Genomic DNA, 23017 nt, shown 5'->3' with positions numbered 1-23017 from the left:
CAAGTTACCCAACAAGGCCGTCGTTTTAGTGATATGACTTTAGTAATGGGATTTGTTAGACTGTAGGACGAATCTGTCCGCTGATGCCGAACGCTCTGGAGATGCTCCGAAGACCCTGTCTGACTCATCACTGGCCGTTTAGCCACTGAGCTCCCCAATCAATGATCCCATCAATTAGTCCATTGGTCAATTAGTCACCGGGGGAAAAGGCTCAGTGTGCGCTTTGAAACCTGTCCAGTCCATCATTCACTCCACAACTTTGATCCATCTCAGTCTCTCTAGCTATCGATTCACCAGCCGCCGATACAGCTGGGAGGAGGCCAGAGCGAGAGAGGGCTGGGGGCAGTATGCTAATTGCTTTAGCATGTTATTGGTTAACTCGTCATGACTAGTAACTTTCTGATTAACTTCTGTTGGTCACACAGGACCAGAGTATGTGTGAGGCTCTCACCTGAGAGGAATGTCCAGTCTGTATTCTTTATTCTTACATTACATTTAGAATACATCAGTAATTCTGTTTTTATTTATATTTTATTTTTTCTCTGTGTCTTAACAAAGACACTGCTTTTACCTGACTAAAATATAGTCAAATTACATGTTTTTTTGATTGCACAACTGCTGAATTTAACATACTGGTGGAAAATATAAAATTTAAAATGTGGCCTTAGCAAGAGTTATGGCCCTTTTATGTTTATTTATTTATTTATTTATTTATTTATTTATGTGTTTTATGTAAAACACACCAAAAAAAGGCCTTAAACTTTGCAGAAAAGTGCCATATTTGAGTGTGTTTCCTGTAGAGCAGTGGTCTTCAACCAGGCCCCCCCTGACAGTCCTGATTGGTCCATCCTTTTGCATTGTGACCTACATTGGAGCAAAAATTGTGGACCATATGGGGACCCTGAGGACTGGCTTGAACACCACAGCTGTAGATGATGTGTTAACATGTTTTCACTCAGAAAGCAAACAAAACATGTACATTTACCGGGGGCGCTCAAACTTTTGCATATGGCTGCACCATGCAGTTTCATTATGGGGGCTGTTAGCATGGTGTCGAGGCCATTACACACCAAATGTGACACAAATAAAGAACGAGAATACAAAATATCCAGACACAATTGTTTCCGCATCAACCCTAAACACACTAGACATGTGATTTTGCCATGTTGTTTATACGGAGAAAAAACAATGTTTTTCTGTGTACCAAGATACCCTCACAAATGGGCAAACAGTGAAGTTGAGTGGGCTAATTTTGGGGAAGCGAAAGGATCACACTTGTCAAAAGGGTTTAGTTGCTGGGACACATCAGCTTGGTTGTCACTATGCCAACAGCAGAGACAACAGTGACTGCTAGTTCTGCATCATTTATACATACATTTAAATTCATTTATTGATTTTCAAATAAACATTAATAAATAATGGTCATTGTGAAAAGGCCTTTACAAAAGAGTTCAGGCTCTAAAATTTGATTTGTTTGAAGTTGTTGTAAAATACTACACTGCTAAAAGTATCTGAACTGCTCTTCCATTAATATTCAGTGTTAGGCTTTGAAAAGTATTTACTGAATGATTAACTATTAAACCAACCTAATAAGTAAAGAGTATGTTGAATATACACGCTTACACGCTTCAAATGTCCATGATTTTGTTAGACCTGCGTAAGCAGTATTAGTGTCAAACTCAGTGCGGGAAAATGAATGTATGGAACTGTTAGCTTGAGACTAACACAGTATTAGAAATCCCACTGAAGTGCTAGAAGAAAAGATCATAATTTTTGCGGTGGTAATTTTGGTGAGCAAAACTTGCATACAGCAGGACACCTGATTATACCATCAGTGCTTTTAACACTCATTACCTGTGATATAGTGATCACAGTAAAGGATGGCCTTTCATGTCTTCTTGCTTTATTACAGTTATGGAATGAAGTGGTGTTGGAGTGATCTTGGTGTGAAAGAACCACTCCAACAAAATCATAGCACTCTCAAGCTCAGAACATCAGAGTAATTCCACTGGAAATGATTTGTCTGATGGAGTTTAACGCCTGAACATCGTCTAGTAGGTTGACGTTGCTCGTGTGCAATCATGCAACCATCACTTTTGAGATTATCTCTATTAATCTGTTGTCCTTTCAAAGTAATGACACATGCACAGGTGATAAAGAGGGCATACTGAACATAATTCACAGGAAGTGAATGCAATCTCAATAAAATAGTCGACACACTACAACATTCACTCGAAGAGTAATGCCGGATTAAAGGTGGCACCTGAGGTCTGACCACGTGCACAGTCTGAATGTTGTAGTAAACCATGTGACCTGAATTGCTGCTGTCACCTCAGAAATCAATCTGAAGACTTGATCACGTGAGCAAAAGTCTCCACAGGAAGTAATTTGTCTTTGTTCTGAGGGTGGAGGAGAGTTTGATTCCACATTCTTGCCAACTTCAAATACGTCTTTCCTTTATAGAAAACTTTCAGCCTGATGGACAAAACGAAGCTCTACATGCATTAAAAGTTGTGTTTAAAGGAAAAAGATAGCAAGTATGCAGTGCATACCAAAAATAACCAAGGGAAATCTATACATCTTTATGCTGCATAAACAACAGAGGCTTCCGCTTCAGGTAGCTGCTGATGAGACCTTGCTGTCTTCTCACAGATGTATGTTGTGCCAAAGCATTAGTTTGGCAGAGAAACTTGTTTCTGGACCCAGCAAACATCAGTTTTTAGCTTAGTTTGTGCTAAATCCATGCATTTTCTGCCTTCTCAGTCACGTCCATAGCCACTTTTCCTTGGCAAGGAGCTCACGCTCCTGTTTCATGGTAGCGAAGTGTATTATGATACACTTATTCACCAATACCAGCAAAATATTTACTGTTCTGTTAAAACAAACCTGACTGAATTGTTGGTTTGTATGATTTCTCTGCTGTGATGGTTCATCTTATACACAAATTATGCAAGTGCAAACCCCTCATGTCAAGCATGACTGTTATTTATTAGAAAAGCATATCGTACATTTGTAGAGACCACAGAGTTCCCTGATTGGCCTAAACTGTTTGTGATAAAGCCAAAGTGTGACTGGTCATATCAAGTGTAAAACAGTGGGCTATGTTATTTTGGTAACACTTTCTATGAATGTCACCTTTGTAAGCATCTATAAACACATTCATAACATGTTATAATGCATTCATAAGACATTATAAACATAGCTATAAATATTTATAAAAATGCATTATACGTTATAGCCATGTTTATTATGCATTATGAATTGTTAACGTAATACATTATAAGTAGTGATCATAACAAATTATAAGAGCTCATAAATTGTATTTGTCCACTCTAAGTAAAGTGAAGCGTACTGTACTAAAGCCTCCTCCAGTGTTCAGAGTGAGGCTTCAAGTTGAAGTATTTACTGAAGGATTTACTGAAACACTAAAACATTCACAGTAAAGCACATTACAGGCTTCAAATGTCAGAGTTTAAACTAGAGCTGCATCAGTGTTTTACCCAATGTGGGAAAGGTAATGTTCACCACCGTTAGCTTGGTATTTGTCTTTACCTTACGCTCTCCAAGCTGGGACTGACTTCTTTGGCACTGACATTATAACATGCATTATAAAGTGTTAATAACATTATATTAACATTTCATTATGTATAATAAACATGGCTATAAAGTGTAATTCAGTGTAATTCTTTTTATAAATATTTATAACCACGTTTATAATGCCTTATGAATACATTATAACATGTTATAAATGTGTTTATAGATGCTTACGAATGCGACATTCATAGAAAGTGTTACCGTTATTTTTTTCTGTTATCTGTACGAACGCTGTAGCTGTAAGACACTTGACAGGATGGCTTCGAAGCAAGGCCAGAGTCATTTTGTGCCCGGTAATATACCACACTATACCCACTATGCTTCTTGCATGCATGCAGCAAAAAAACGAAGTGAAAGTAAAACTAACGCAGGATGAATTGCATAAATCCCTTGTATTGGCTGTGTTGTAGGGATGTGGGGTATGCTGGTGATCTTTGGTGATTTGCCTGTCCTATAAATGTGGCTCTCCTGTTGATGTTCTCCCGAATATGTGGCTCATTTAAGTTATAACTCAAGACCTCTCTCAGGTCATCTCTGTCCCATCGTCTATGTAGGAAAGATCACTTCTAAAGATTTTTTTCAACAATACAACAGAAGAACTGTTGAGTAAACAAGATCACAGCAGATGATTGTAAGGGGAAATAAGGGGTTTAAATAATAAAAAGAAAGTTTAACATTACTTACTTTTCTTACTTACTTATCATGAGTGTTGATAACAGTATTCAAACCCTGGCATATATTAAATAAGACTAAACTAAAATGCTCTACTAAAGACCTGAGAGTCAACTCGAGCTCACATGAAGCGACAAGTAGGGTGAAACCCACTGATGGGCCTTGGTCAATTGCCATGGTTAATAACATATCCCAAATAATATCCCAAAAAACTGCATGCCAGCAACAGATGCGTGGTCACAATTCCTCAGGCGAACGTCAAAGATGCAAAAACGTGTAGCTGCTTGCTCGCTTGCTGGAATGTTGTGCGCGAGGGAGAGTAAAAGAGTGAGTGATCGAGAGGCAGATAGAGAAGGAAGCGAGAGGATGATTGAGCTGGCGGGATCGCGAGGATGACACGGTGGCAAATCCCAGAAGTTTCGAGCCGTTTGGCGCTAAGTGCCGGAGATGAATAGGCGATAAAGACTCCTCGGGTTTCGGGAGCGTCCTTGGGGAGGCTTCGCAAGATGGCCACCTTGGCTTGACTAGCCTGTCACACGCCGCCTGCCCGCAGCTGCTGCTCAATATTCCCTGTAGGAGGACAGGCGGAGAATGTCAAGGGTGTGCTACACAATGGCAAAACGACAAGGGCAGGATTTTACATCAGTGTCGCACAAGCACTCAGGGGACCTCAGCAGCCTTATCCTTCATTAAACGCTCCCTCATTAGGCGGGGTGTAATTGCATTGTGGGTAGTTTAAGTAAGTCATAAATCTAGGGGAAGCACATGGGAGCCCCACAAAGAGAAGCAGAGCTCTGAGCGAGGCCACTACTCTTGCTCTCTGGACCATAGGGAACACTTCTACTGTTCCTGCCAAGGCAGGGACTCTGTCATAGGAGTACAGGACTTGTTGTGGTGGTGGTGGTTGTTGTTGTTTTTCCTCCTATTTACTCTCTCAGAGCTTGCAGCACCATTTTTCTAATGGTGTGTCTTGTTGCTGTCTTCAAGTTTAGGCTTTCTCCCTCCTGTGAGTATGTGCACTGGCTGCTATAATGAGCTCTAGTGTCCACATGTGGTTCCAGGTCATTCTCTAAAACTGACCAGCAGATGAAATGTCCACCTTCAGAAGTGTTTCCGAACCCAGAGACACTTCAGCAGTCCTCCAGAGCAGAGAGGACACTTATATCAAACAAGCCCCAAAAAATAGCGCAAGTCATTTATGGTTCATCCACATTTGGTTTGCAGCTGTGTTTTCTAGTCCTGCTCTTAGGCCATGTTCACATTACAGGGCTCATTGATCAATTTCAGGTTTTTTGCTCTTTCTTTTAACTTGGTCGTTCACATTTGTGTAGGTAAGTGATTCAGATCTGTCATCATTGAACATTATATCAGATCTAGGACCACAAATGAGACAAAAGTGGCTCAGATCAGAATTAAGAGGTCAGATTTGTGCATCCACACAGCTCTGAAAAATCAGATCTTTCTCATTAAGGTGAAAAATCAGACTTGTGGCACTTCAGTCTGTGAAATAAATGTGTTTTTTGCAAATTTGCATTCTATTTCTGTAAATTGACAGTGTTTTAATATACTGTATGCATGGTTTATTTACATGCATTTACTCTTTTTTCCAAAAAGCAAGTGGTGACCATTTAAATTTCACTCTACTTTGACAGTGAAAATACTTTTTTACAGTGTACCTGATTAGCTCGCAGATTGCTGTGTAATTGGATGGGGACAAAAACACCTATTTCTGACTTTTAATAAACTTTTCTCCTTTAATTATGTGATTTCTTAATGTTCGTGTTGCATTTGTGTTCATATGCAATCTAACAAAGCCAAAAATTCATAGATTTTTATTTTGAAAAATTTTAAAGTTTGGAATCATTTCTCATATTATTGGTTTCTGTTATTTTGCATACACTACATGTCTAATTTTTATTTATAGCATCCTACTAAATATGTGAAACCCATCAAATTGTACTTATCTGCATATATGCAACCACATTGGTTTTATATTATTGAAAACATTACAGAAATTGTAATGGCAGTGTACTTTACACTTCAGTGGCCTTTCATTCTTAAAAAAAATCCTTAAGCATTTCCTAAGTGATGTGAATTGTGTTTATCAGAATCCACATTCACGAATAATATTGCATTCAACAATAACTTTACTACTACTACTACTACTACTACTACTAATAATAATAATAATAATAATAGTAATAATCATTTATAGAGCCCTTTTCCTACCAGTAGCAGCTCAAAGTGCCTGACATACAAGTGATAAAGCTTAACACTAATAGAAGAAATTATGAGTATTTAATTAAAACATCATATAAAGCAGAAAGATCAAACTGAAAACCTAAATACCAAAAGCGACATAGAACTTTAATTAAACGCTAAATCAGAGATACATTTTCAAATGTTTGAGTGAGCGCTGAGCTTGACTGTCTAATAAAAGGTGAACTGAGCTCCACAGTTTAGAAGCTGAATAACAAAGTCTCTCCACGTTTTCTGTATTTTACAGAAGGTGTTTGCAGGTCAGTATCTGCAGATCTAAGATCACGTGTTGGAGCATAAACAGAGAGACAGGCTCTGAGGTGAACAAGAGCTTTACAGTCATTTAGAGCCTTACAAACTAGCAGGACTTTAAAATTTGTCCTGAAAAATACAGGCAGTCAGTGCAGTTCTTTCAACACAGGGTTGATATGATCTCTGTGTTGCTGTTGTTGCTGTTGTTGCTGTTGTTGTTGTCCATGCTATTCTGTATATGTTGTTTTCTTAGGGATCCCAATAAAAAGAGCATTGCAGTAATCAATCCTGCCTGTATAAATGCATGAACACGTTTCTCTGAGTCGCTTCGAGATAGAAAAGGCTGAACTTTAGTGATTTTCTTACATGATAAAAAGCTACTTTAGTGACTGTGTTTACATGCAGATAAAACAGAGCTCAGAGTCTAAGATCACACCCAGGTTTCCTACTTCAGGTTTGGTATATGAAGCTAAAGAGCCAAGCTTCTCATAAATCAGGTTTCTCTGAATTTTAGTATGAATGATCAGTATTTTCTTGAAAATTTTGTGACATCCACCGAGAAAAATCTGAGACACAGCTGGTTAGTCTGTCTACAGATTCTTGATTTATCAGAAAGAATGGAAATGTATAATTGTCTGCCATCGGCATTGCTATGAAAATTGATATCATATTTCGTAATGACATCACCTAGAGGTAACATGTACAAAGAGAAAAGCAAAGGCCCTAAAACTGAACCTTGTGGGACTCCACAAGAAATAATACTTTTGATGAATGAAACTCCATCTGACCACATATTACCTACCATACTGTACACAATCTGTTAAACAGGCCTATCATTACGGCAGCGCTTTACCCCAGCATGACTTGGCTGTTTATTGGTAGTTCAAAACACATTCATTTTGTCTGGTTTGGTCCGTCAGTAATCATTAAAAAAAAACTTTTCTGTTGAAATATGCCTTATAAATGAGTCATGATATCCTTGGGTAGTGCCCTCCAGAAGCTGCTGCTTGTTCTCCCTCAATTTTTCTCACTATTTTGGCTCCTCAAACCCTATAAAGCTGCTGCTCGCCCCGACTGTCCGACCTCGTTTTTGTTTTCCCTGGCACATGACAGATTCCGTCCTAGTGGCTGATCTAGACTTAATTGCTCTTCTGGCTCCCAATGCTTCCTGGAGGCAGATTGCTTCAGCTTGATGAGGCTAACTTTCAACAATATTTCACCTGAAAAATGGCCAACTGTGGGTGAAAGTGGTGATCAGTTAGCACAATCTCTTTGCATAATGCTAACTGGCTCCCATTGGATGCCACTCAGTATTACTGATGCTAGCAGATTTGTAAGAAGGGCTTTTTTTTTTTTTAAAGAAATGAAAGAAACTGGGTGAAAAGACAGTCCAAGGACTGACTTGGTGCTTTTATTGTTTCTCTTCCAAGTAATAACTGCCTTTGCGTTTATACAGCTCTCATTGGCATCCCTATCAATTTCATAACATCTCTGTACATGGAAAAATCACATGCAGTTACTTCATCATGCTTGACACCGTAACAATAGAAGAACCTTTTTTTTGGTGCTATGTGGAACCCTTTTCCAAAAGGTTCTATATAGAGCCATCTATATAGCATGAATCTGAAGAACCTTTTCACCATGTAAAGAAACTTTTTTAATTATACAAAGCGTTCTTTGAGTGTTCATGGTTTTTCATAAAACCATTTTCTTTGCACCTCTGAAGAACAATCATTTATAACTGAGCGCTGGGTTCTTTTTCACATGGGCGCCGACCAGAATGACCAAAACATTTACACTAATAAATTATATGAAAATATGAAAACTATCACGAGGACATTCCCCTCCGCTGCCTCTGTGTTAATGTAATTTTCATGCCTGTGTACTTCGCCCAAGGTCCTACAGCATTCATTTCTCTGACTTTACCCCGTAGCATGTTGGACTCTCTGAGATTTTTTCAGTCTGAAATTCTGAGTTAGCATCCCAGCAATGCTCTGAATTCATAAACGGCCAAAAAGTCTCTGCTCTGATGCTCAGAGAAGTTGCGAACGCAGCCATAACGAGCCTAGCTTTCGATAGCTAGAGAGCTGCTGGAGCTCAGGCACCACCAGACAAACTCATAAATCATCACACAAAACCATCTGCCCATTCTGCCAATACTTCCACGATGGATTTTCACATCATGCAAGTGCAATCAGTTCTGAGTGTGGGTGCCGAAGCTTGTGTAGGTGCTACAGATATGATAAATAGCTGCGTTCTGGCATCAAGGAATTGAGTGGCTTGAATGTCAATGCATTTATCATGTCAAAGTTGTAAAGTACTATTATTCCAGGGTGTCAGAGTTGTGCTCAGTGATGATACTGCTGCATGTAGAGACTCTCTGTAATCATAGACATTGGAGCTTTTCCCCTTTTCCATATCTTATACTTATTCTAATGGTTAAACCTTACTGTCTTTTGTTATTGTTTAGACCAGAGAAGATGGGTCCCCCTGTTCAGTCTTGGTTCCTCTCCAGGGGCTGTATTACAGAAACTTCTTAAGTCTAAAATCTTATCTTATCTGTTTAGTCTCCATGACGACTTCAGTACAGACTGAATTCAGGACAGTAGCTGTTCCAGAATAACAGTTCCTAACTTCATGATCTCATCATGAACTCCAGATGAGAAAACAGCATCACACAAACATCCTAACTAGACTAAACCTCCTAAATCCTGTCCTAACTTTAGGATGAACCCCAACAGGGTCCTCACTTCTGTTTAAGGTCCGTTTCTATGGTTTTTAGGCAGCTGTGTCAGCAGCATAGTTCACTACCAGCATAATGAGCTCCATTTATTTCTACTGTAAAACGCTGCTTTCACTGTGAGATGATTTTCTTTTCTAACTCTGCGTTTTAAAGATCTCAGACGCTGCAGACTCGATCTCCACCGCCCCTCTGATCACCTTTGTGTGTTAATGTTGATGAAATATTACAGTGATGGTGATGAATAATGAGGGGACGGAGCTGAACGTGTGTCTGTTTATTAGGAGGAGTAATGTTAGTGCGCTCGGCCAAAGCGTTTGGGGAAATGGAGACTGAAACTGTGGAGCGGTGACGCTCTGATAAACAGCAGGGGGCGCTATCACAGTATTCACTACTTAAAGTTTATCACACTTTAGTTTTGTTTGACCTTTTTGTATATCAGTAGCGGTAGCTGTTTGGCTAGCTAGCTTGATTTGATTACGTGTTTTGTTTCAGCTGTGTGTGTATGGTCAGCTGCTAGGTAACAGACATGACAATTGATTGTCGACTTTGTTTGAGTGAGTCAAGATTTCTTAATTTGAGATAAGATGCTGTAAGATAAGATTCCTAAATCATGATAGGATCCACTCTGTAATACATATTTGGGAAAAATCTTATGTTCACCTGTCAGATTAAGTAATACGGTCCGGGGTTTCTTCCTCTTGCTCTTAGGGAGTTTTCCCCTTCCCACCACTGCCATTGGCTTGTTCATGGGGGCTTGGAGATGGATTTTTCTGTAAGCTACTTTGTGACAACACCTGTTGTAAAAAGCGTTATATAAATAAACTTAGACTTGACTTGACTCAGATTCCTAAATGGGGTCTAATCATACAGTGATCATGAATTTAGTACCATGGAATCTCTGCCTGTCCAGTTTCTAGCTCATATTAGTGACTTTATTAATAAAAATAGTACATATTGGGCCAAAGTTGGCCCTTTGGCATGTTTGATTTGGCCCAAAAGCGAGTTACCCTGAACCCCTAACTCTAAACCTCAACCCAAAACCTAAACCTAACCCTCACCCTGGTCTCATTGATAAGCTGGCTGCTTATGTATTACCCACTTTGCAAGTGACGACAATAAGCTATTACATCATAGTTGCCATATTTGCAATTGAGGCTGCGCATTACTGCAGTTTCATTATGGGGAAGGGTGTTCTCAGGCATGACGCAAAGCAGAGTAAAACTCCCTTCCGCTTGATAACATCACTGTAACGCACAGCCTCAGGCGGCTTATTGCTTTTATAAAACAGTGGACAACATACATTATGATAAAATACACAAATTTTCAGTGAATAATTCATGATAATAATCAATATAAACAAGTATTCCGCCACAAAATGTGGTTCCTTTATAGTATAGTGTTGTAGCCAAGCATCCATGGACTACTGAATGAGAACATTCAGTCGCCCATCACTGTACACTGTGGTCATTTTATGAACATTTTAACTTTTAATCTAATAATAATTAACATATGATAACACAGCACTGCTTAATGCAAAAACGTTTTGCTTTAAAAGTATGTTTTAGTCACCAAATTACCACCACAGGTCTAATTTAGCACCAATCCAGCGGCGCCCTCTTCTCACACTGGGGCTGAATCTCAAATGTCTCCCTGCTCCCTACATAGTGCACTACGTAGGAGTTTAAATACTGGATCCTGCAGCCCAACAGAGCAAAGTACAGCTAAGAAACAGTCATTAGGGACTCAGACACATCCACACTCGATACATGATGCACTGTTTGGCTGCAGAAGCTAGAATTTCAAAACATCCATAGCTAGTACACTATTTAGGGAGTACAGAGCCACTCAGTTCAGGTTCGATGCTACTTCTGACTGAAACGCAGACATTTGAAGCATGTAAGACATTCAAGTGACATTTCTTAGTCTTTAATATTTTTAAAATTTAATATTGCCGTTTTATAGTAAATCGTATTGTAAGTACAAACCTGTGGTATTAATGATGGAGTTGTTTAGTATGTTTGCTATCTTTTAGCCTGTTAACTAGCTGACCACCTAGTTAAGAGAATAAGTTGTCAGCTCTTAATTTTAAACAGAACCGGGTTCTTACTTCACCAGTGCACTCAGTGCTCAATGCGAGCAGCATTAGAGTCAAAGATTATTCAATTAACAGCATAAAGATTTTCATGAGGTGGCGCAGTAATACAGAGTCTAGTTGTTTGTGATGAGGTCAGTGTGTGTATTAGTGGATTTTACAACGGCTTCGAACCAGCCAATCGGATTTTAGGACTGGGATTATCCATTTTATTAGCTGAGATCTGGAACTAGACTGGGTTCTCCATGACTACAGTGGCATAACGAAGGTGGTTGCTCCATCATTGAGGTGAACAAGAATGGAGAACTGTGAGAAATGATTGCCGATCATAACTGCAGTGTTCTCCTGAGCCTGCTGCCAGCAGAGTCCATTACTTTTACGCTGTCATTCTCATGCTGTTATTTGCTTTTGCTCTCTAGTTACTCTGATTCCGAACTTCTGTTCAATTAAATAGTTTAAAACCATCACAGCCGTGACTGGTGAACATTCGAGAACTTGCTTGAATCAAAGTGAAACAGCTCAAAAAAAGTTTCAATTGTTTTTCTCTCTTAGTTTCCAAATCATACCATTGGAGGTTTTAAGGCAGGAGGTTCTTACGATTGCGGCATGTTCCGCGGTTTTAGGGGAAGCACTTTGAAAATGGTACTGCCTTTTAAATTCCACTGTAAACGCGCGATACGGAGCGCGGAGAGCTTTTCTTTGATTCTGCGCGATTCTACAGCAATTTTCTCCAGAGCCGTGGCTCTATCAGAGCACCGCAGCATTCGCCCAGAGTGTTTTGAGGACGGGGTTATTTGCAGCTTTCTCGAAACACTGCTACAGGATTGGTGCAACTCAAGAAAACATTTATTAATCAGCATCTGTGTGTTATGATGGGGGTCTAATTCACACGCTCTCAAAGGCTGACACCAGCTGGTGCTCCTTACATCCGCCGTAAAGAGACCTTTAATTTGCATGAACCAATGTGATGATTAGCCTTGACTGCTTCAATCATATCCACCAATGCTAATGGCTTTCTTCAGCTTCAGACTTTCTGAAAGTGCAGTAATTGCCTGCGTTTTATCGCTCTTTCAATTAGTCCAACTTTAAGGGACAAAATACATTAATCAACATTTTAGTTTCAGTACCTATTTAAATGTCTAACCTCTAAGGAAACACGGTTTTCAGTCTGTTAGAAGCCAACAGCAGGTTAAACGGTGAAGTCAAATAACCATTCACATCTGTCCAGTTATTAATGCTAGGCTACATTCTTTAAAAACGTGATGCCATAGAAGAACCTCTTTTATTTACCTAGAGAACCTTTCAGTGGTTCAGTTCAGAGAAGCATTTATGTAAATGAAAATGTTTGGGTGTGACGATAATTAAGGTTTAAAGAACACTTTAAAGAAGCTTTACATTATGTGGAGGTTTTTTAACCTTTGAAAGGTTTAAATAACCTTCACTTCATTCAACCTTTAGAACTTTTACATTAGCTGAAGTTTCTTAAAACCTTAAAGTTAAAGCACCTTGTAGGTTCTAGGAAGAACCCTTAAATTGGTATAGAACATTTTACATCAAGTGAAGGATTTTTTTAATCTTTGAAAGGTTTAAAGAATCTTCACTTCATTTAACACCTACAACTTTTACATTAGTTGAAGTTTCTTCAAACCTTAAAGTTAATGTACCTCCACACAATGTAAAGGTTCTACGAAGAACTCTAAATTGGTATTGAAGCTTTTTCATTATGTAAAGCTTTTTGTTAACCTTTTGAAAAGTTTAAAGAACCTTCACATCATTTAACCTTTAGAACTTTCACATTATGTGGAGGTTCTTTCAAAAGCTATACATGGTTTAGAGAATGTGTTAATGATGTAAGTATTCTCGGTAGAACTCTTAAATTGGTGTAGAACCTTTACATTATGTGAAACATGGTTCTTTAGGGAATAAAAAGTGGTATGTAGAACTGTGACATCTCAAACAACTATAAGATTGTATAAATGGTTCTTTGCATTGTCAAATGGTTCTTTGCATTGTCATGGTTCTTTGCATTGTTAAATGGTTCTTTGCATTGTTAAATGGTTCTTTCTGATGGAAAACATGTTGTATATGGTTCTTTAAAGAACATTTTAAATAAATTGTTCTATGCAGCTCCAACAAGGGTTCCACAAAGTCTCAGAATGCTACCATTTTTGCTAAGAGTGTAGATGTTGATGCATTCAAGGTTCTCTTTATTCAGAGTTTCTTAGATTTGCTAATATTCTCTGAGTTTTAAAATTCTGTATTAATCTCTAATATGAATTTGCTTTTGCTTTGCAGACACATTGAGAACTGGTCGGGCCTCCAGACTCTACGCGATGTGGACATGGCACTGTACACTGGACTCCAAAGACTGTGAGTAGTGGAAGCGCTTCTTGGTCGCCAACCGCTAACAGCTAATCGCTAATCTCTCGCTCACCCTGTGCCCAGAAACCATGACGAGCACCCAGAGTTTATTCAAGGCTGCGGTGCTGCTCATCCCAAAGCCTGATTAGGACCCCAGTGACTGCGTTTATTGTGGCAGATCTGTGGGTTAGCATTAGCGATGACGCGCTAGCAGCCCTGCTGGTCAGTTGGGCATTCTCTACTCCCAGTGGCCGATTTTGTAGCGCGGCCTTAATTCCTTTCAAGCCAAGTGCAAACAAAAGAGGCTCCCCAAGGCCTGCTTTGCACTGATCAAATAACGGCACTGAAGCGGCCAGGAAATTTAATTACGTCCCCCATCACCCCTCCGTCTGGCCGAGCGCTAAGCTACAGCTCCTTCCTTCTGCCTGCTGTGGAGAGGCGATCCTGTCTCTCCTCCTAAAACGCCTGTGGCCTCCTGTCGGGAGGCTCATCCACAAGTACATAACTAGCACCCATTCGCAAACATGCAGTGTCCTTCATGATCTTCCTTACCTGATCGCTGAAGGCTGGACGCGGCTATAGCAGCTGGTTAGCACGTTCTTTATTGACTGCTAGCGCTCAACTCATCATTGCCACTGTCTCTTTTGCCCCTTGATGGAATCTCATCCGAGACCAGTTTTCACTCTGTTTATAAATTCAAGCCTCTTGCTGCGACCAAACACCAAGGAACCTCTCGGAGAACATATTGGTCCATTCATCATGAAGTGTTCACACAGTTGGTGTTTACAAATGGTGTAAACATAGTTACGATATGACACTGAGTGTATTTACATTCATCCAATAATCCGATCATAATCAGATTTCTGCAGTTATCTGATTATTCAAATGGGCATGTAAACAGTACACTCTGATTTCTTAGATTGGAGTAAGTGTAACGACCACTATTCGGTCATCAAACAGTCGGACACAAGGGCTCGCTCTCCACTCTGTTTATTCTGGAACAGATTTTATAGAGTATTAATCTTCTCTTGCCTTAGACGGCTGCAGACCTCACATGCGTCCATCTCAGAGCTCTCACTCATCTGAGCTTACAGTATTTCATTTAAAAGAGCACTTTTCACATTACTATAACATGCACGAGATCGTATAGTTTGTTCTCATTATAAAAATTCCAAAATTACAGAGAAAAGCGTTTTTTTTTTTTTTTTTTTTTCTCTCTTATTGCACGACAAAATGAACGTACTGCAGAACAAACACAAACAATTAACGCTGCGTGGCTACCAGCAGCAAAATGCACTGCACATTTTAGGAGGGAACAGACTAGGGAGCACATACCTGGAACAGATTTTATAGTGTATTAATCTTCTCTTGCCTTAGACGGCTGCAGACCTCACATGCTGAGCATATAAAAATGAAATAAGAAGAAGCGAGAAGTTCTTATAATGCAACCTTGCTGCCAAGGGAGAGTGTTAGCTAGCTATTTCGCTACCATGGCTCAGTTAGCTGAAGCACATGTCTGAGCAATAACTCGACAATAATAGCATTTATAATCAAAACCACACTGTGAGAAAATTATCCCATGCTCATATAATGTGTTAGAACAATGTTTTACAGTTTTTAACTCGATATGAACTGAATTGAATTATATATTCATGAGAAACCACAGCAGCTACACACCGTCCATCTCAGAGCTTTCACTCGTCTGATGGAGGTACGGCAGCAGCAGAGGGACACAGTCTGCAGTCATGTCACAGCAAGAAAAGAAAAGCTCCCTAAAAATAATTATAACCTTTTTTAGAAAAATATAAATAACTTTTTACAATTGTTCTGAACCTTTTTACAGAAATGGAGTCATTTTGGTGAAATTCAATATTTTATCAACTGTTTAATTTCAACTCCGTTACATAAGGTCTAGAAATCTGATTAAGGAATCTGATAAAGAGGCTGGATTTTAGCTCAGTAATCAGATTCTCATATCAGTATGTATCTGTTTGGGGGTTCTACTGAGTTCTTACCATTTACCCAACAAAATTTTGTGCCATCATTTTACATCATATAACTCAGCCGCTACTTGGATGAGTTTCTGATGTACTTTTCTGCTCAAATATATGAAGTTACAGTGAAATTTAGTGAGAGTGTATATTTACCATGTTGTAACTACAATTAATTATGGAATTATACTATGTCCTTTATCAGTTCAATATCTAGAACCTTATTTCATCTTAGTACTCACCATCATTTTGATCAAAATAATTATGCAGCATTTTGGAGACTGTACCCCACCTATACTCAGCTAATACCTAGAACCTGTTCGGCATTTTCAGTTTAATTTAGTTATTCTCAATTCATGTTACCCTTGATGGTAAGTTCTAAGACTGCATAACTAAATTAAACTCAAATGCCAAACATGTTCTAGGTATTAACTGAGTGAGAGTGAGGTACAAATTCCAAAGTACTTCATAATTATTTCAGGGAACATAAGTGAGTTGAGACTTTTTTACTAATTACACTGAAATGCTGAATTACTAGCTGAATATATGAGGGGTAGAAGCTCCAAAGTACTAGATACCTATTTTACCGTCATGTTACCCATGATGGGGTACACAGCTATTACCTAGAACCTGTTTGGCGTTTCTGAGTTATTTACTTAAACTCAGAGGTTACCATCATTTTGTTACCCAAAAAATTATCTAGTGCTTTGGAGTTTGTACCTCACACTTAGCTGACGCCTAGAACCTTTTTGGCATTTCATTATAATTTAGTTAAATTGTCTCAGAACTCATTATGTTCTCCGAAATAATTATGTAGTACTTTAGAGTTTGTACCTCACAATTAGTCAGTTAATACCTAGAACCTATTATAATAAGTAATTTAGTTAAACTGTTCCAGAACTTACCATCGTTAGTCAAAATAATTATCTCAAACTTGTGAGATTGAGATTGATTGACAGTTTCTAGAACCAGAGATTGACTGACACTCAGTTAATACCTAGAACATTTTCTGAGTACTTACCCATTTCTGAGTAATTTAGTTGAACTGTCCCAGAACTTATCATCATGTTAGTTGAAATTAGACCTTGTGAAATTATCTAGAACTAGAGATTGGTTGACAGTTTCTAGAACCAGAGAGTAATTGACACTCAGTTAATACCTAGAACTTATGGGCTTTAAAGAAAGCCATGCTTTGCTACCTCAATATATAATGCAATGCAGTTGTAATTAACGTTGACGTTTCCGGTTTATAAGTCAAACGGTTCTGCGTTCGGTTGATGTTTTGAGTGCAGAAGCATCTCTGTTTTTTGACATTTGAGTCAGAGAAACAAACGAACAATTAAGCCGATGTTGCGCATCACTCCCGTTGTCTGTTCGTCCCCGTCCTGTCGCAAAGCCGAATACGCCAATCTAATCACTCCCCCGAATGACAGTAATGAAAAGAGCTGCGAGTGCTCTGCGCAAATAAACATCTCACAGATGCCAATGATAAAAATGTATTCAATATACATAATTGATTCCAGATGCCAGAGAGAATAACCCCAGCAGGGGGGGGGGGTTCTTCTGGGTTCCTCATGCCTATCCTGGCTGTAATGATGCTGCAGGAAGAAAGATGATGGGCTCAAAGAGAGCGCTACACTCTCAGAAATAAAGGTACTAAACTGTCACTGGGGCAGTTCCCCTCTTGTCACTGGTGTGGAACCCTCAAAGGTCCATCTCAGAACCTTCAGTCAGGGAACATAACTGAACCATAATCCACTGAAATGATATGTTCTAAGCTGTACTGACTCCACACACCCCGTCTCGTCTCCAGGCTTTTATTTTACTGTTCTGTTTTAAAACATTCGGTTATGAAAAGGTACAAATACGAACTTTTCACCTGGAAAAACTGATTTAAGGTTCACAATCAGACCTTAAAACCACTGTTGTACCTTTGAGGGAACATTCACACTGTTTGTACCTTGATGAATGAGAATTATACCTGAACAGAACCTTTATTACTGACAGTGTAGATGACTTCTTCTTTCCTCTTTTACTTCTAAAACCCCCACCCCCCCCAGAACTGTCGCCCTTAGCTGTCTAGGCAATTATCGGGCCGCTCAGACTGCGCTGCTGTCAGAGGAAGTTAAAAAACCTAACATGAGCTGCTCTCCTGCTCTCAGCCCTCTCACTTCTGCCCAGACCTGTGATTTACCTTAAATGAGCCTTTAAATCAGCTGCTAATCAGCGCACTCTCCCATGCGTCTGACGTTAGCATGACCCAATCGTCCCTCTCTGCAGGACGGTGGTCACAGCCTGAGTAATTGTCACGGTTTCCATAGATACAGTCACAGCTTTAGCCTTTTTTTAAGCAATTTACATAACCCCTACTTTTCTTCCCTGAGCTCAGCTAGCGTTGTCCGCTGGCTGGAGCGCTGAGGCTGGAGCTCCGAGGCTGGAGCTCCGAGGCTGGAGCCCCGAGGCTGGAGTGTGCTGCTACACATTTTTGAGAAATGTCACAGCGGTTGGTTGAGGAAGCAACAATATTTGTGTTCTTTGTGTTTCAGAACCATCATGAACTGCAATCTGAGGGGGATCCTACCTCGAGCCTTTGCGCAGAACCCACAACTACGCTACATGTGAGTCCCGTTTGCTGAGAATTTGACAGGAAAAAACCCACACGCTACCACACGCAACCACACACAGCACTTCTCCTGCAATGCTATTGTTGCTCCTTCCTGAAAATACAACAGAAGAGCTGCATCAAACCCACCACTGCTTATTTTGGCAGTGACTTTGTACGAAAACTTTTCTCTAGTGACAAAACAGACTTCATGCTTTGTTTTGGTTCTTCAAGGGTTTTTTTAGTACCGTCACATCCCAAAGAACCTTTTGTATACCATTTGAACGTTTAAAAGGTTCTTCTCTGTGATGGAAAGATTTAAGGAACACCAAAGGGGTCCCTTACAAGTCATGGAACTAGTTTCGAACTATATGGAACCATTTTCAAAAGATTCTTTAGAGAACCATAGATGACTTGTTTAAAGTGTTTCTTTAAGGGTTCTTTAGTACTGTGACAATAAAAATAATGACTTGAATGCATAAATGGCTGTTTGTACAGTTGTTCTTGTGATGGAAAGGAGTAAGGAGTACCAAAAGGGTCCCTTTTATAAGTCTGAAGTTTGGGTACTATATGGAACAATTAAAAAAAAAAAAAAGCAGTGTGACAACAAAAAGAATGACTGGAATGCAAACCAACATTGTTGTTCCATTTGAAGGCAGAATGGTTCTTTGGTTTCTCGTCTGGATGGAAAGCCTGTGATCTATAATCCTTATGAGCCTTTTAAAAAGCGTTTCTATACTGCAACAAAACGGGTTCCCTTGAGTCTTTTTGGTACTAAACAGAATCATTTTTAAACTTCCTGAGAGAACCAGATATGATATGTACAAAGTGGTGCTTTAAAGGCTCTTTAGTACTCTAGTAAAATAAAGAACCGCTTGAAGGCTTAAATGTTTCTTTGCATGGCTAAATGGATCTCTATGATAAGAAAAGAGTACGAAAAAGGTTCACTGCATATGGTTCTTCAAAGAATCTTTTAAAATGGTTCTATATTGCACCAAAAAGGTTCTATTACAAGACATAGAATCATCCTTTGTAACTATAAAGAACCATTTAAAAAGACGCTATAAAAACCATATATAACAGGTTTTCCCTGCTTTGTACAAAGTGTTTCTTCAGTACCGTGACAACTCCAAGAACCATTTGAATGCATAAATGGTTCTTTGCATGGTTAAATGGATCTCTATGATTCTATATAATACCAAAATGTTGCTATGACCAAACCCTGGTCTTGTGACAAAACCCTGTTGTACATGATTCTTTAAAGAACCTTTAACAAAAAAATGTTCTATAACACCAGAAAGGCTACTAGCTGCTCTTGCCCACTGCTGCACTGTTGCGGTTCTGTATCTTGTGCTGGTTCGCAGCCCAGTGGTTGGGAACCTTTTTATACATGAGATGTGAAAGCTTTAGGAAGCTCTACATGAGGCTGCAGTTCTATATCAGGACTTTTGCTAGAACATGTGTTTGAGTCAAGAAACATTTAGGAAGGTGAGTGTAAACGAATCTTTGAAGCTGCTTGTGTTTGAGCAGATAAGCAATAGATCTTTTTAAATAGGTCATGTTTACCGAATGGGGGCGGAGCGTTTTCTGCGGTCCTCTCCCACCTACGTTAATAGCCCGTCTGTCTCCGTACAGCCCGAATCAAAGCCACTCTTACGAGGCTCGATCCAGGAGATGTCCCTGCATGCATAATTGATAATGAACAACTTCTCTGCAGCACCCAGCCAAACTATTCCTGACGCAGTGTTTCTTGCCCTGAACTCTCACAAATAAACTGAGAGAGAGAGAGAGAGAGATAAATAGAGAGTGAGAGAGAGAGCTTTCTGCAGAGACTATAGAACCATCTTTCATGTTTTAGCTTTGAGTCCAGATCATCAGGAGCCCCACAGTGGAGGTGCTGGAGTTCAGCAGGTCTCACTGGTTCTGTAAATTACACATGAAGACTATGAATATCTGTATGTCATATTTAATTAGTGACTGATATTTAGAGGAAGTTCGCTCTCTTCAGAAATATTCTTGGCTCTATTTGTCTGTCCTTATATCTACACTCCTGAAAAGGTGGTGCAAAGGGTTCTTTGAGTGATGCTGTAGAAGAACCATTTTTGGTTCCCTGGTCTGAAAGAGATTTGTGAGTGTGAAGAACTTTAATAAATAGTTTAAAGAAAATTTGCATAACGTAGTTTCTACACTAATTTAGAGATTCTTCCCAGTACATTTCATACGAAAATTCATTCCATTGATTTAAAGTTGTTTTTTTTTTTTATGGTTCTTCTAAATCATTGTGCAAAGAACTATTCCATCCATCCACTGTAAAAAAATAAAATAAATAAATAAATAAAAAAATAAAATACTTCATGTAGTAACAAGCAATCGAACTACACACTTAAAAGTGGTTCTACAGGGGTTCTTTAGTAAATAAAATGGTTTTATCTAGAACCACGAACACTCCAAGAACCCATTGCATTATTAACGCTGCTTTTCACTGTGAGATGTTTTTATTTTCTAACTCTGCATTTTAAAAATCTCAAACACTGCAAACTCGATCTCCACCGCCCCTCTGATTACCTTCGTGTGTTAATGTTGATGATGAAATATTACAATCAATCAATTGTCGTGTCTTATCTAATAACTGACCGTAAGCGCGCAGCTGAAATGTAAACACATAATCAATCAGACACACGTTCAGCTCCGATGGTGGTGAATAATGAGGAGACGGAGCTGAACGTGTGTCTGTTTATGAGGAGGAGTAACGTTAGCGCGCTCGGCTAAAGCGTTTGGGAAATGGAGACTGAAACTGGAGATCGGTGACACTGATAAACAGCAGGGGGCGCTCTCACAGTATTTACAACTTAGTTTATCACACTTTAGTTTTGTTTTGACCTTTTTTCCATCAGTAACAGCAGCTGTCTGGCCTGACTTCTTAACACTATTTTGATTACGTGTTTACAATTCAGCTGTGCACTTACGGTCAGTTATTAAATAAGACATGACCATTGATTGTCGACTTTGACCAAGCAGTTTAAGATTTCCTAACTTGAGAAGATGCTGTAAGAGAAGAGAAAGTTCCTCAATTTAAGACGAGAATTGCCTCTGTAATATGAATAACTTATGATAAAAGACAGGAAGTTTCTGTAATACGACCCCAGATTTGAAAATTGGATTCGATGTCCAGATTTGAAGACCTTTGCTCGACAGCATATCTGACTGTTTAGCTGATAAAGCCACCTGGAAACTACGGTTAATGTAGGCTAGCGATCTTTGCTCTTTGATTTTGGTGGTTAGCCTCGCTCGACCCAACTGTGTCCTCTCTCACTGCGACTCAGACTGCAGAAGCGCTGCTTTAGATTCTGTTTTGGTGTTTCCTGCGCTGCTCTTTGTTCTGTCCGTCTCTGAAGGCCTCTGCTGTCTGTGGCGAATAAACAGAGGTTATTTGAGGCGGAGGCATGCGAGTGGCGGCGCGGGCTGGAATGAGGGCCAGACAGAGTGGGGAGAGAATGAAAGAGCGAGAGATGATTTTGTTAATGAAGGCTGAAACGGGCGAGCGTGACAGGTCTGTTATTTCCCTATTTCCCTCCGAGTCGCGGCGGAACGCGTGATGAGTCGCTCTCTGTCACCTCCTCGCCATCCTGCCCAATTTGAGCTGTCCATCAGGGCCGAAAACGCACTCCCTGCTTTCACTCGGCCGACACGCGGAGGTGCATGCTGATACTCGTGGAGCAGAGGCGCTGGGGGGCATGCGCGCATGTGTTTGTGGGCTTATAATGTATCTGTCTACATCAAATTGCGTAAGATGATGAGCGGCGCACCTGCTGAAAGGCCTGGCAGTGCATTTGTAAGCCGCACTGTGGGAATTCAGGGACGTCTGACACTTTTTAATGCCTGTGGCTGACGGATCTTTTAAAAAGAAGGTTCTTCAAGGGTTCTTTAGTAACAATAATGGTTCTATATAGAACCATGAGCAATCAAAGAACCAGTTGCATGCTTAATGGTTCTTTGCATGGTGAAATGGCTCTTCAAATTAATGGAGAATGTGTTGTACATGGATCTATATAGCACCAAAGAGGGTTATGCTATTGTTGCAAAGTCAACCTTGTATACCACACAAGAACCTTTTTGGTGCTATATAGAACCCTCTACAACACATTCTCCATCAATCTGAAGAACCATTCCACCAGGCCTGAACTCTTTAAGCATGCAAATGGTACTGAGTCTTCATGGTTCTATATAGAACCATTGCGTTTACTGAAGAACCCTTGAAGAATCATATTTTACGAGTGTGCAATCCTCCTCCAGCACTTCAACTCCAGCTTTGCCCTTATTTTCCATAGTGAGCCAGGTTATACTATGGCCCAATCGATATCATTTATTGATTCAATCGACTGATAATAAAAGGTATCATCAATAAAGCTCAAATAATGTTATGTTATGGAAACTACATTCATTTATAGAAT

At 39.6% G+C, this 23017-nt stretch overlaps 1 protein-coding gene across 1 annotated transcript in view; it reads left to right on the top strand.

Moving 5' to 3' along the window:
- Positions 1–23017, top strand: part of ntrk3a (neurotrophic tyrosine kinase, receptor, type 3a) — a 378671-nt gene that overhangs the window by 75414 nt on the left and 280240 nt on the right. Inside the window, exons 2-3 of the mRNA XM_036567968.1 lie at positions 13908–13982; positions 18511–18582. Coding sequence (XP_036423861.1) covers positions 13908–13982; positions 18511–18582 — 147 coding nt within the window. The remainder of the gene's footprint in view (positions 1–13907; positions 13983–18510; positions 18583–23017) is intronic.

Source organism: Colossoma macropomum, unplaced genomic scaffold, assembly GCF_904425465.1.
Source record: "Colossoma macropomum unplaced genomic scaffold, Colossoma_macropomum, whole genome shotgun sequence".
NCBI lineage: Eukaryota > Metazoa > Chordata > Actinopteri > Characiformes > Serrasalmidae > Colossoma > Colossoma macropomum.
The sequence above is the reverse complement of the archived record's forward strand: the minus strand, read 5'-3'. Positions and strand labels throughout refer to the sequence as shown.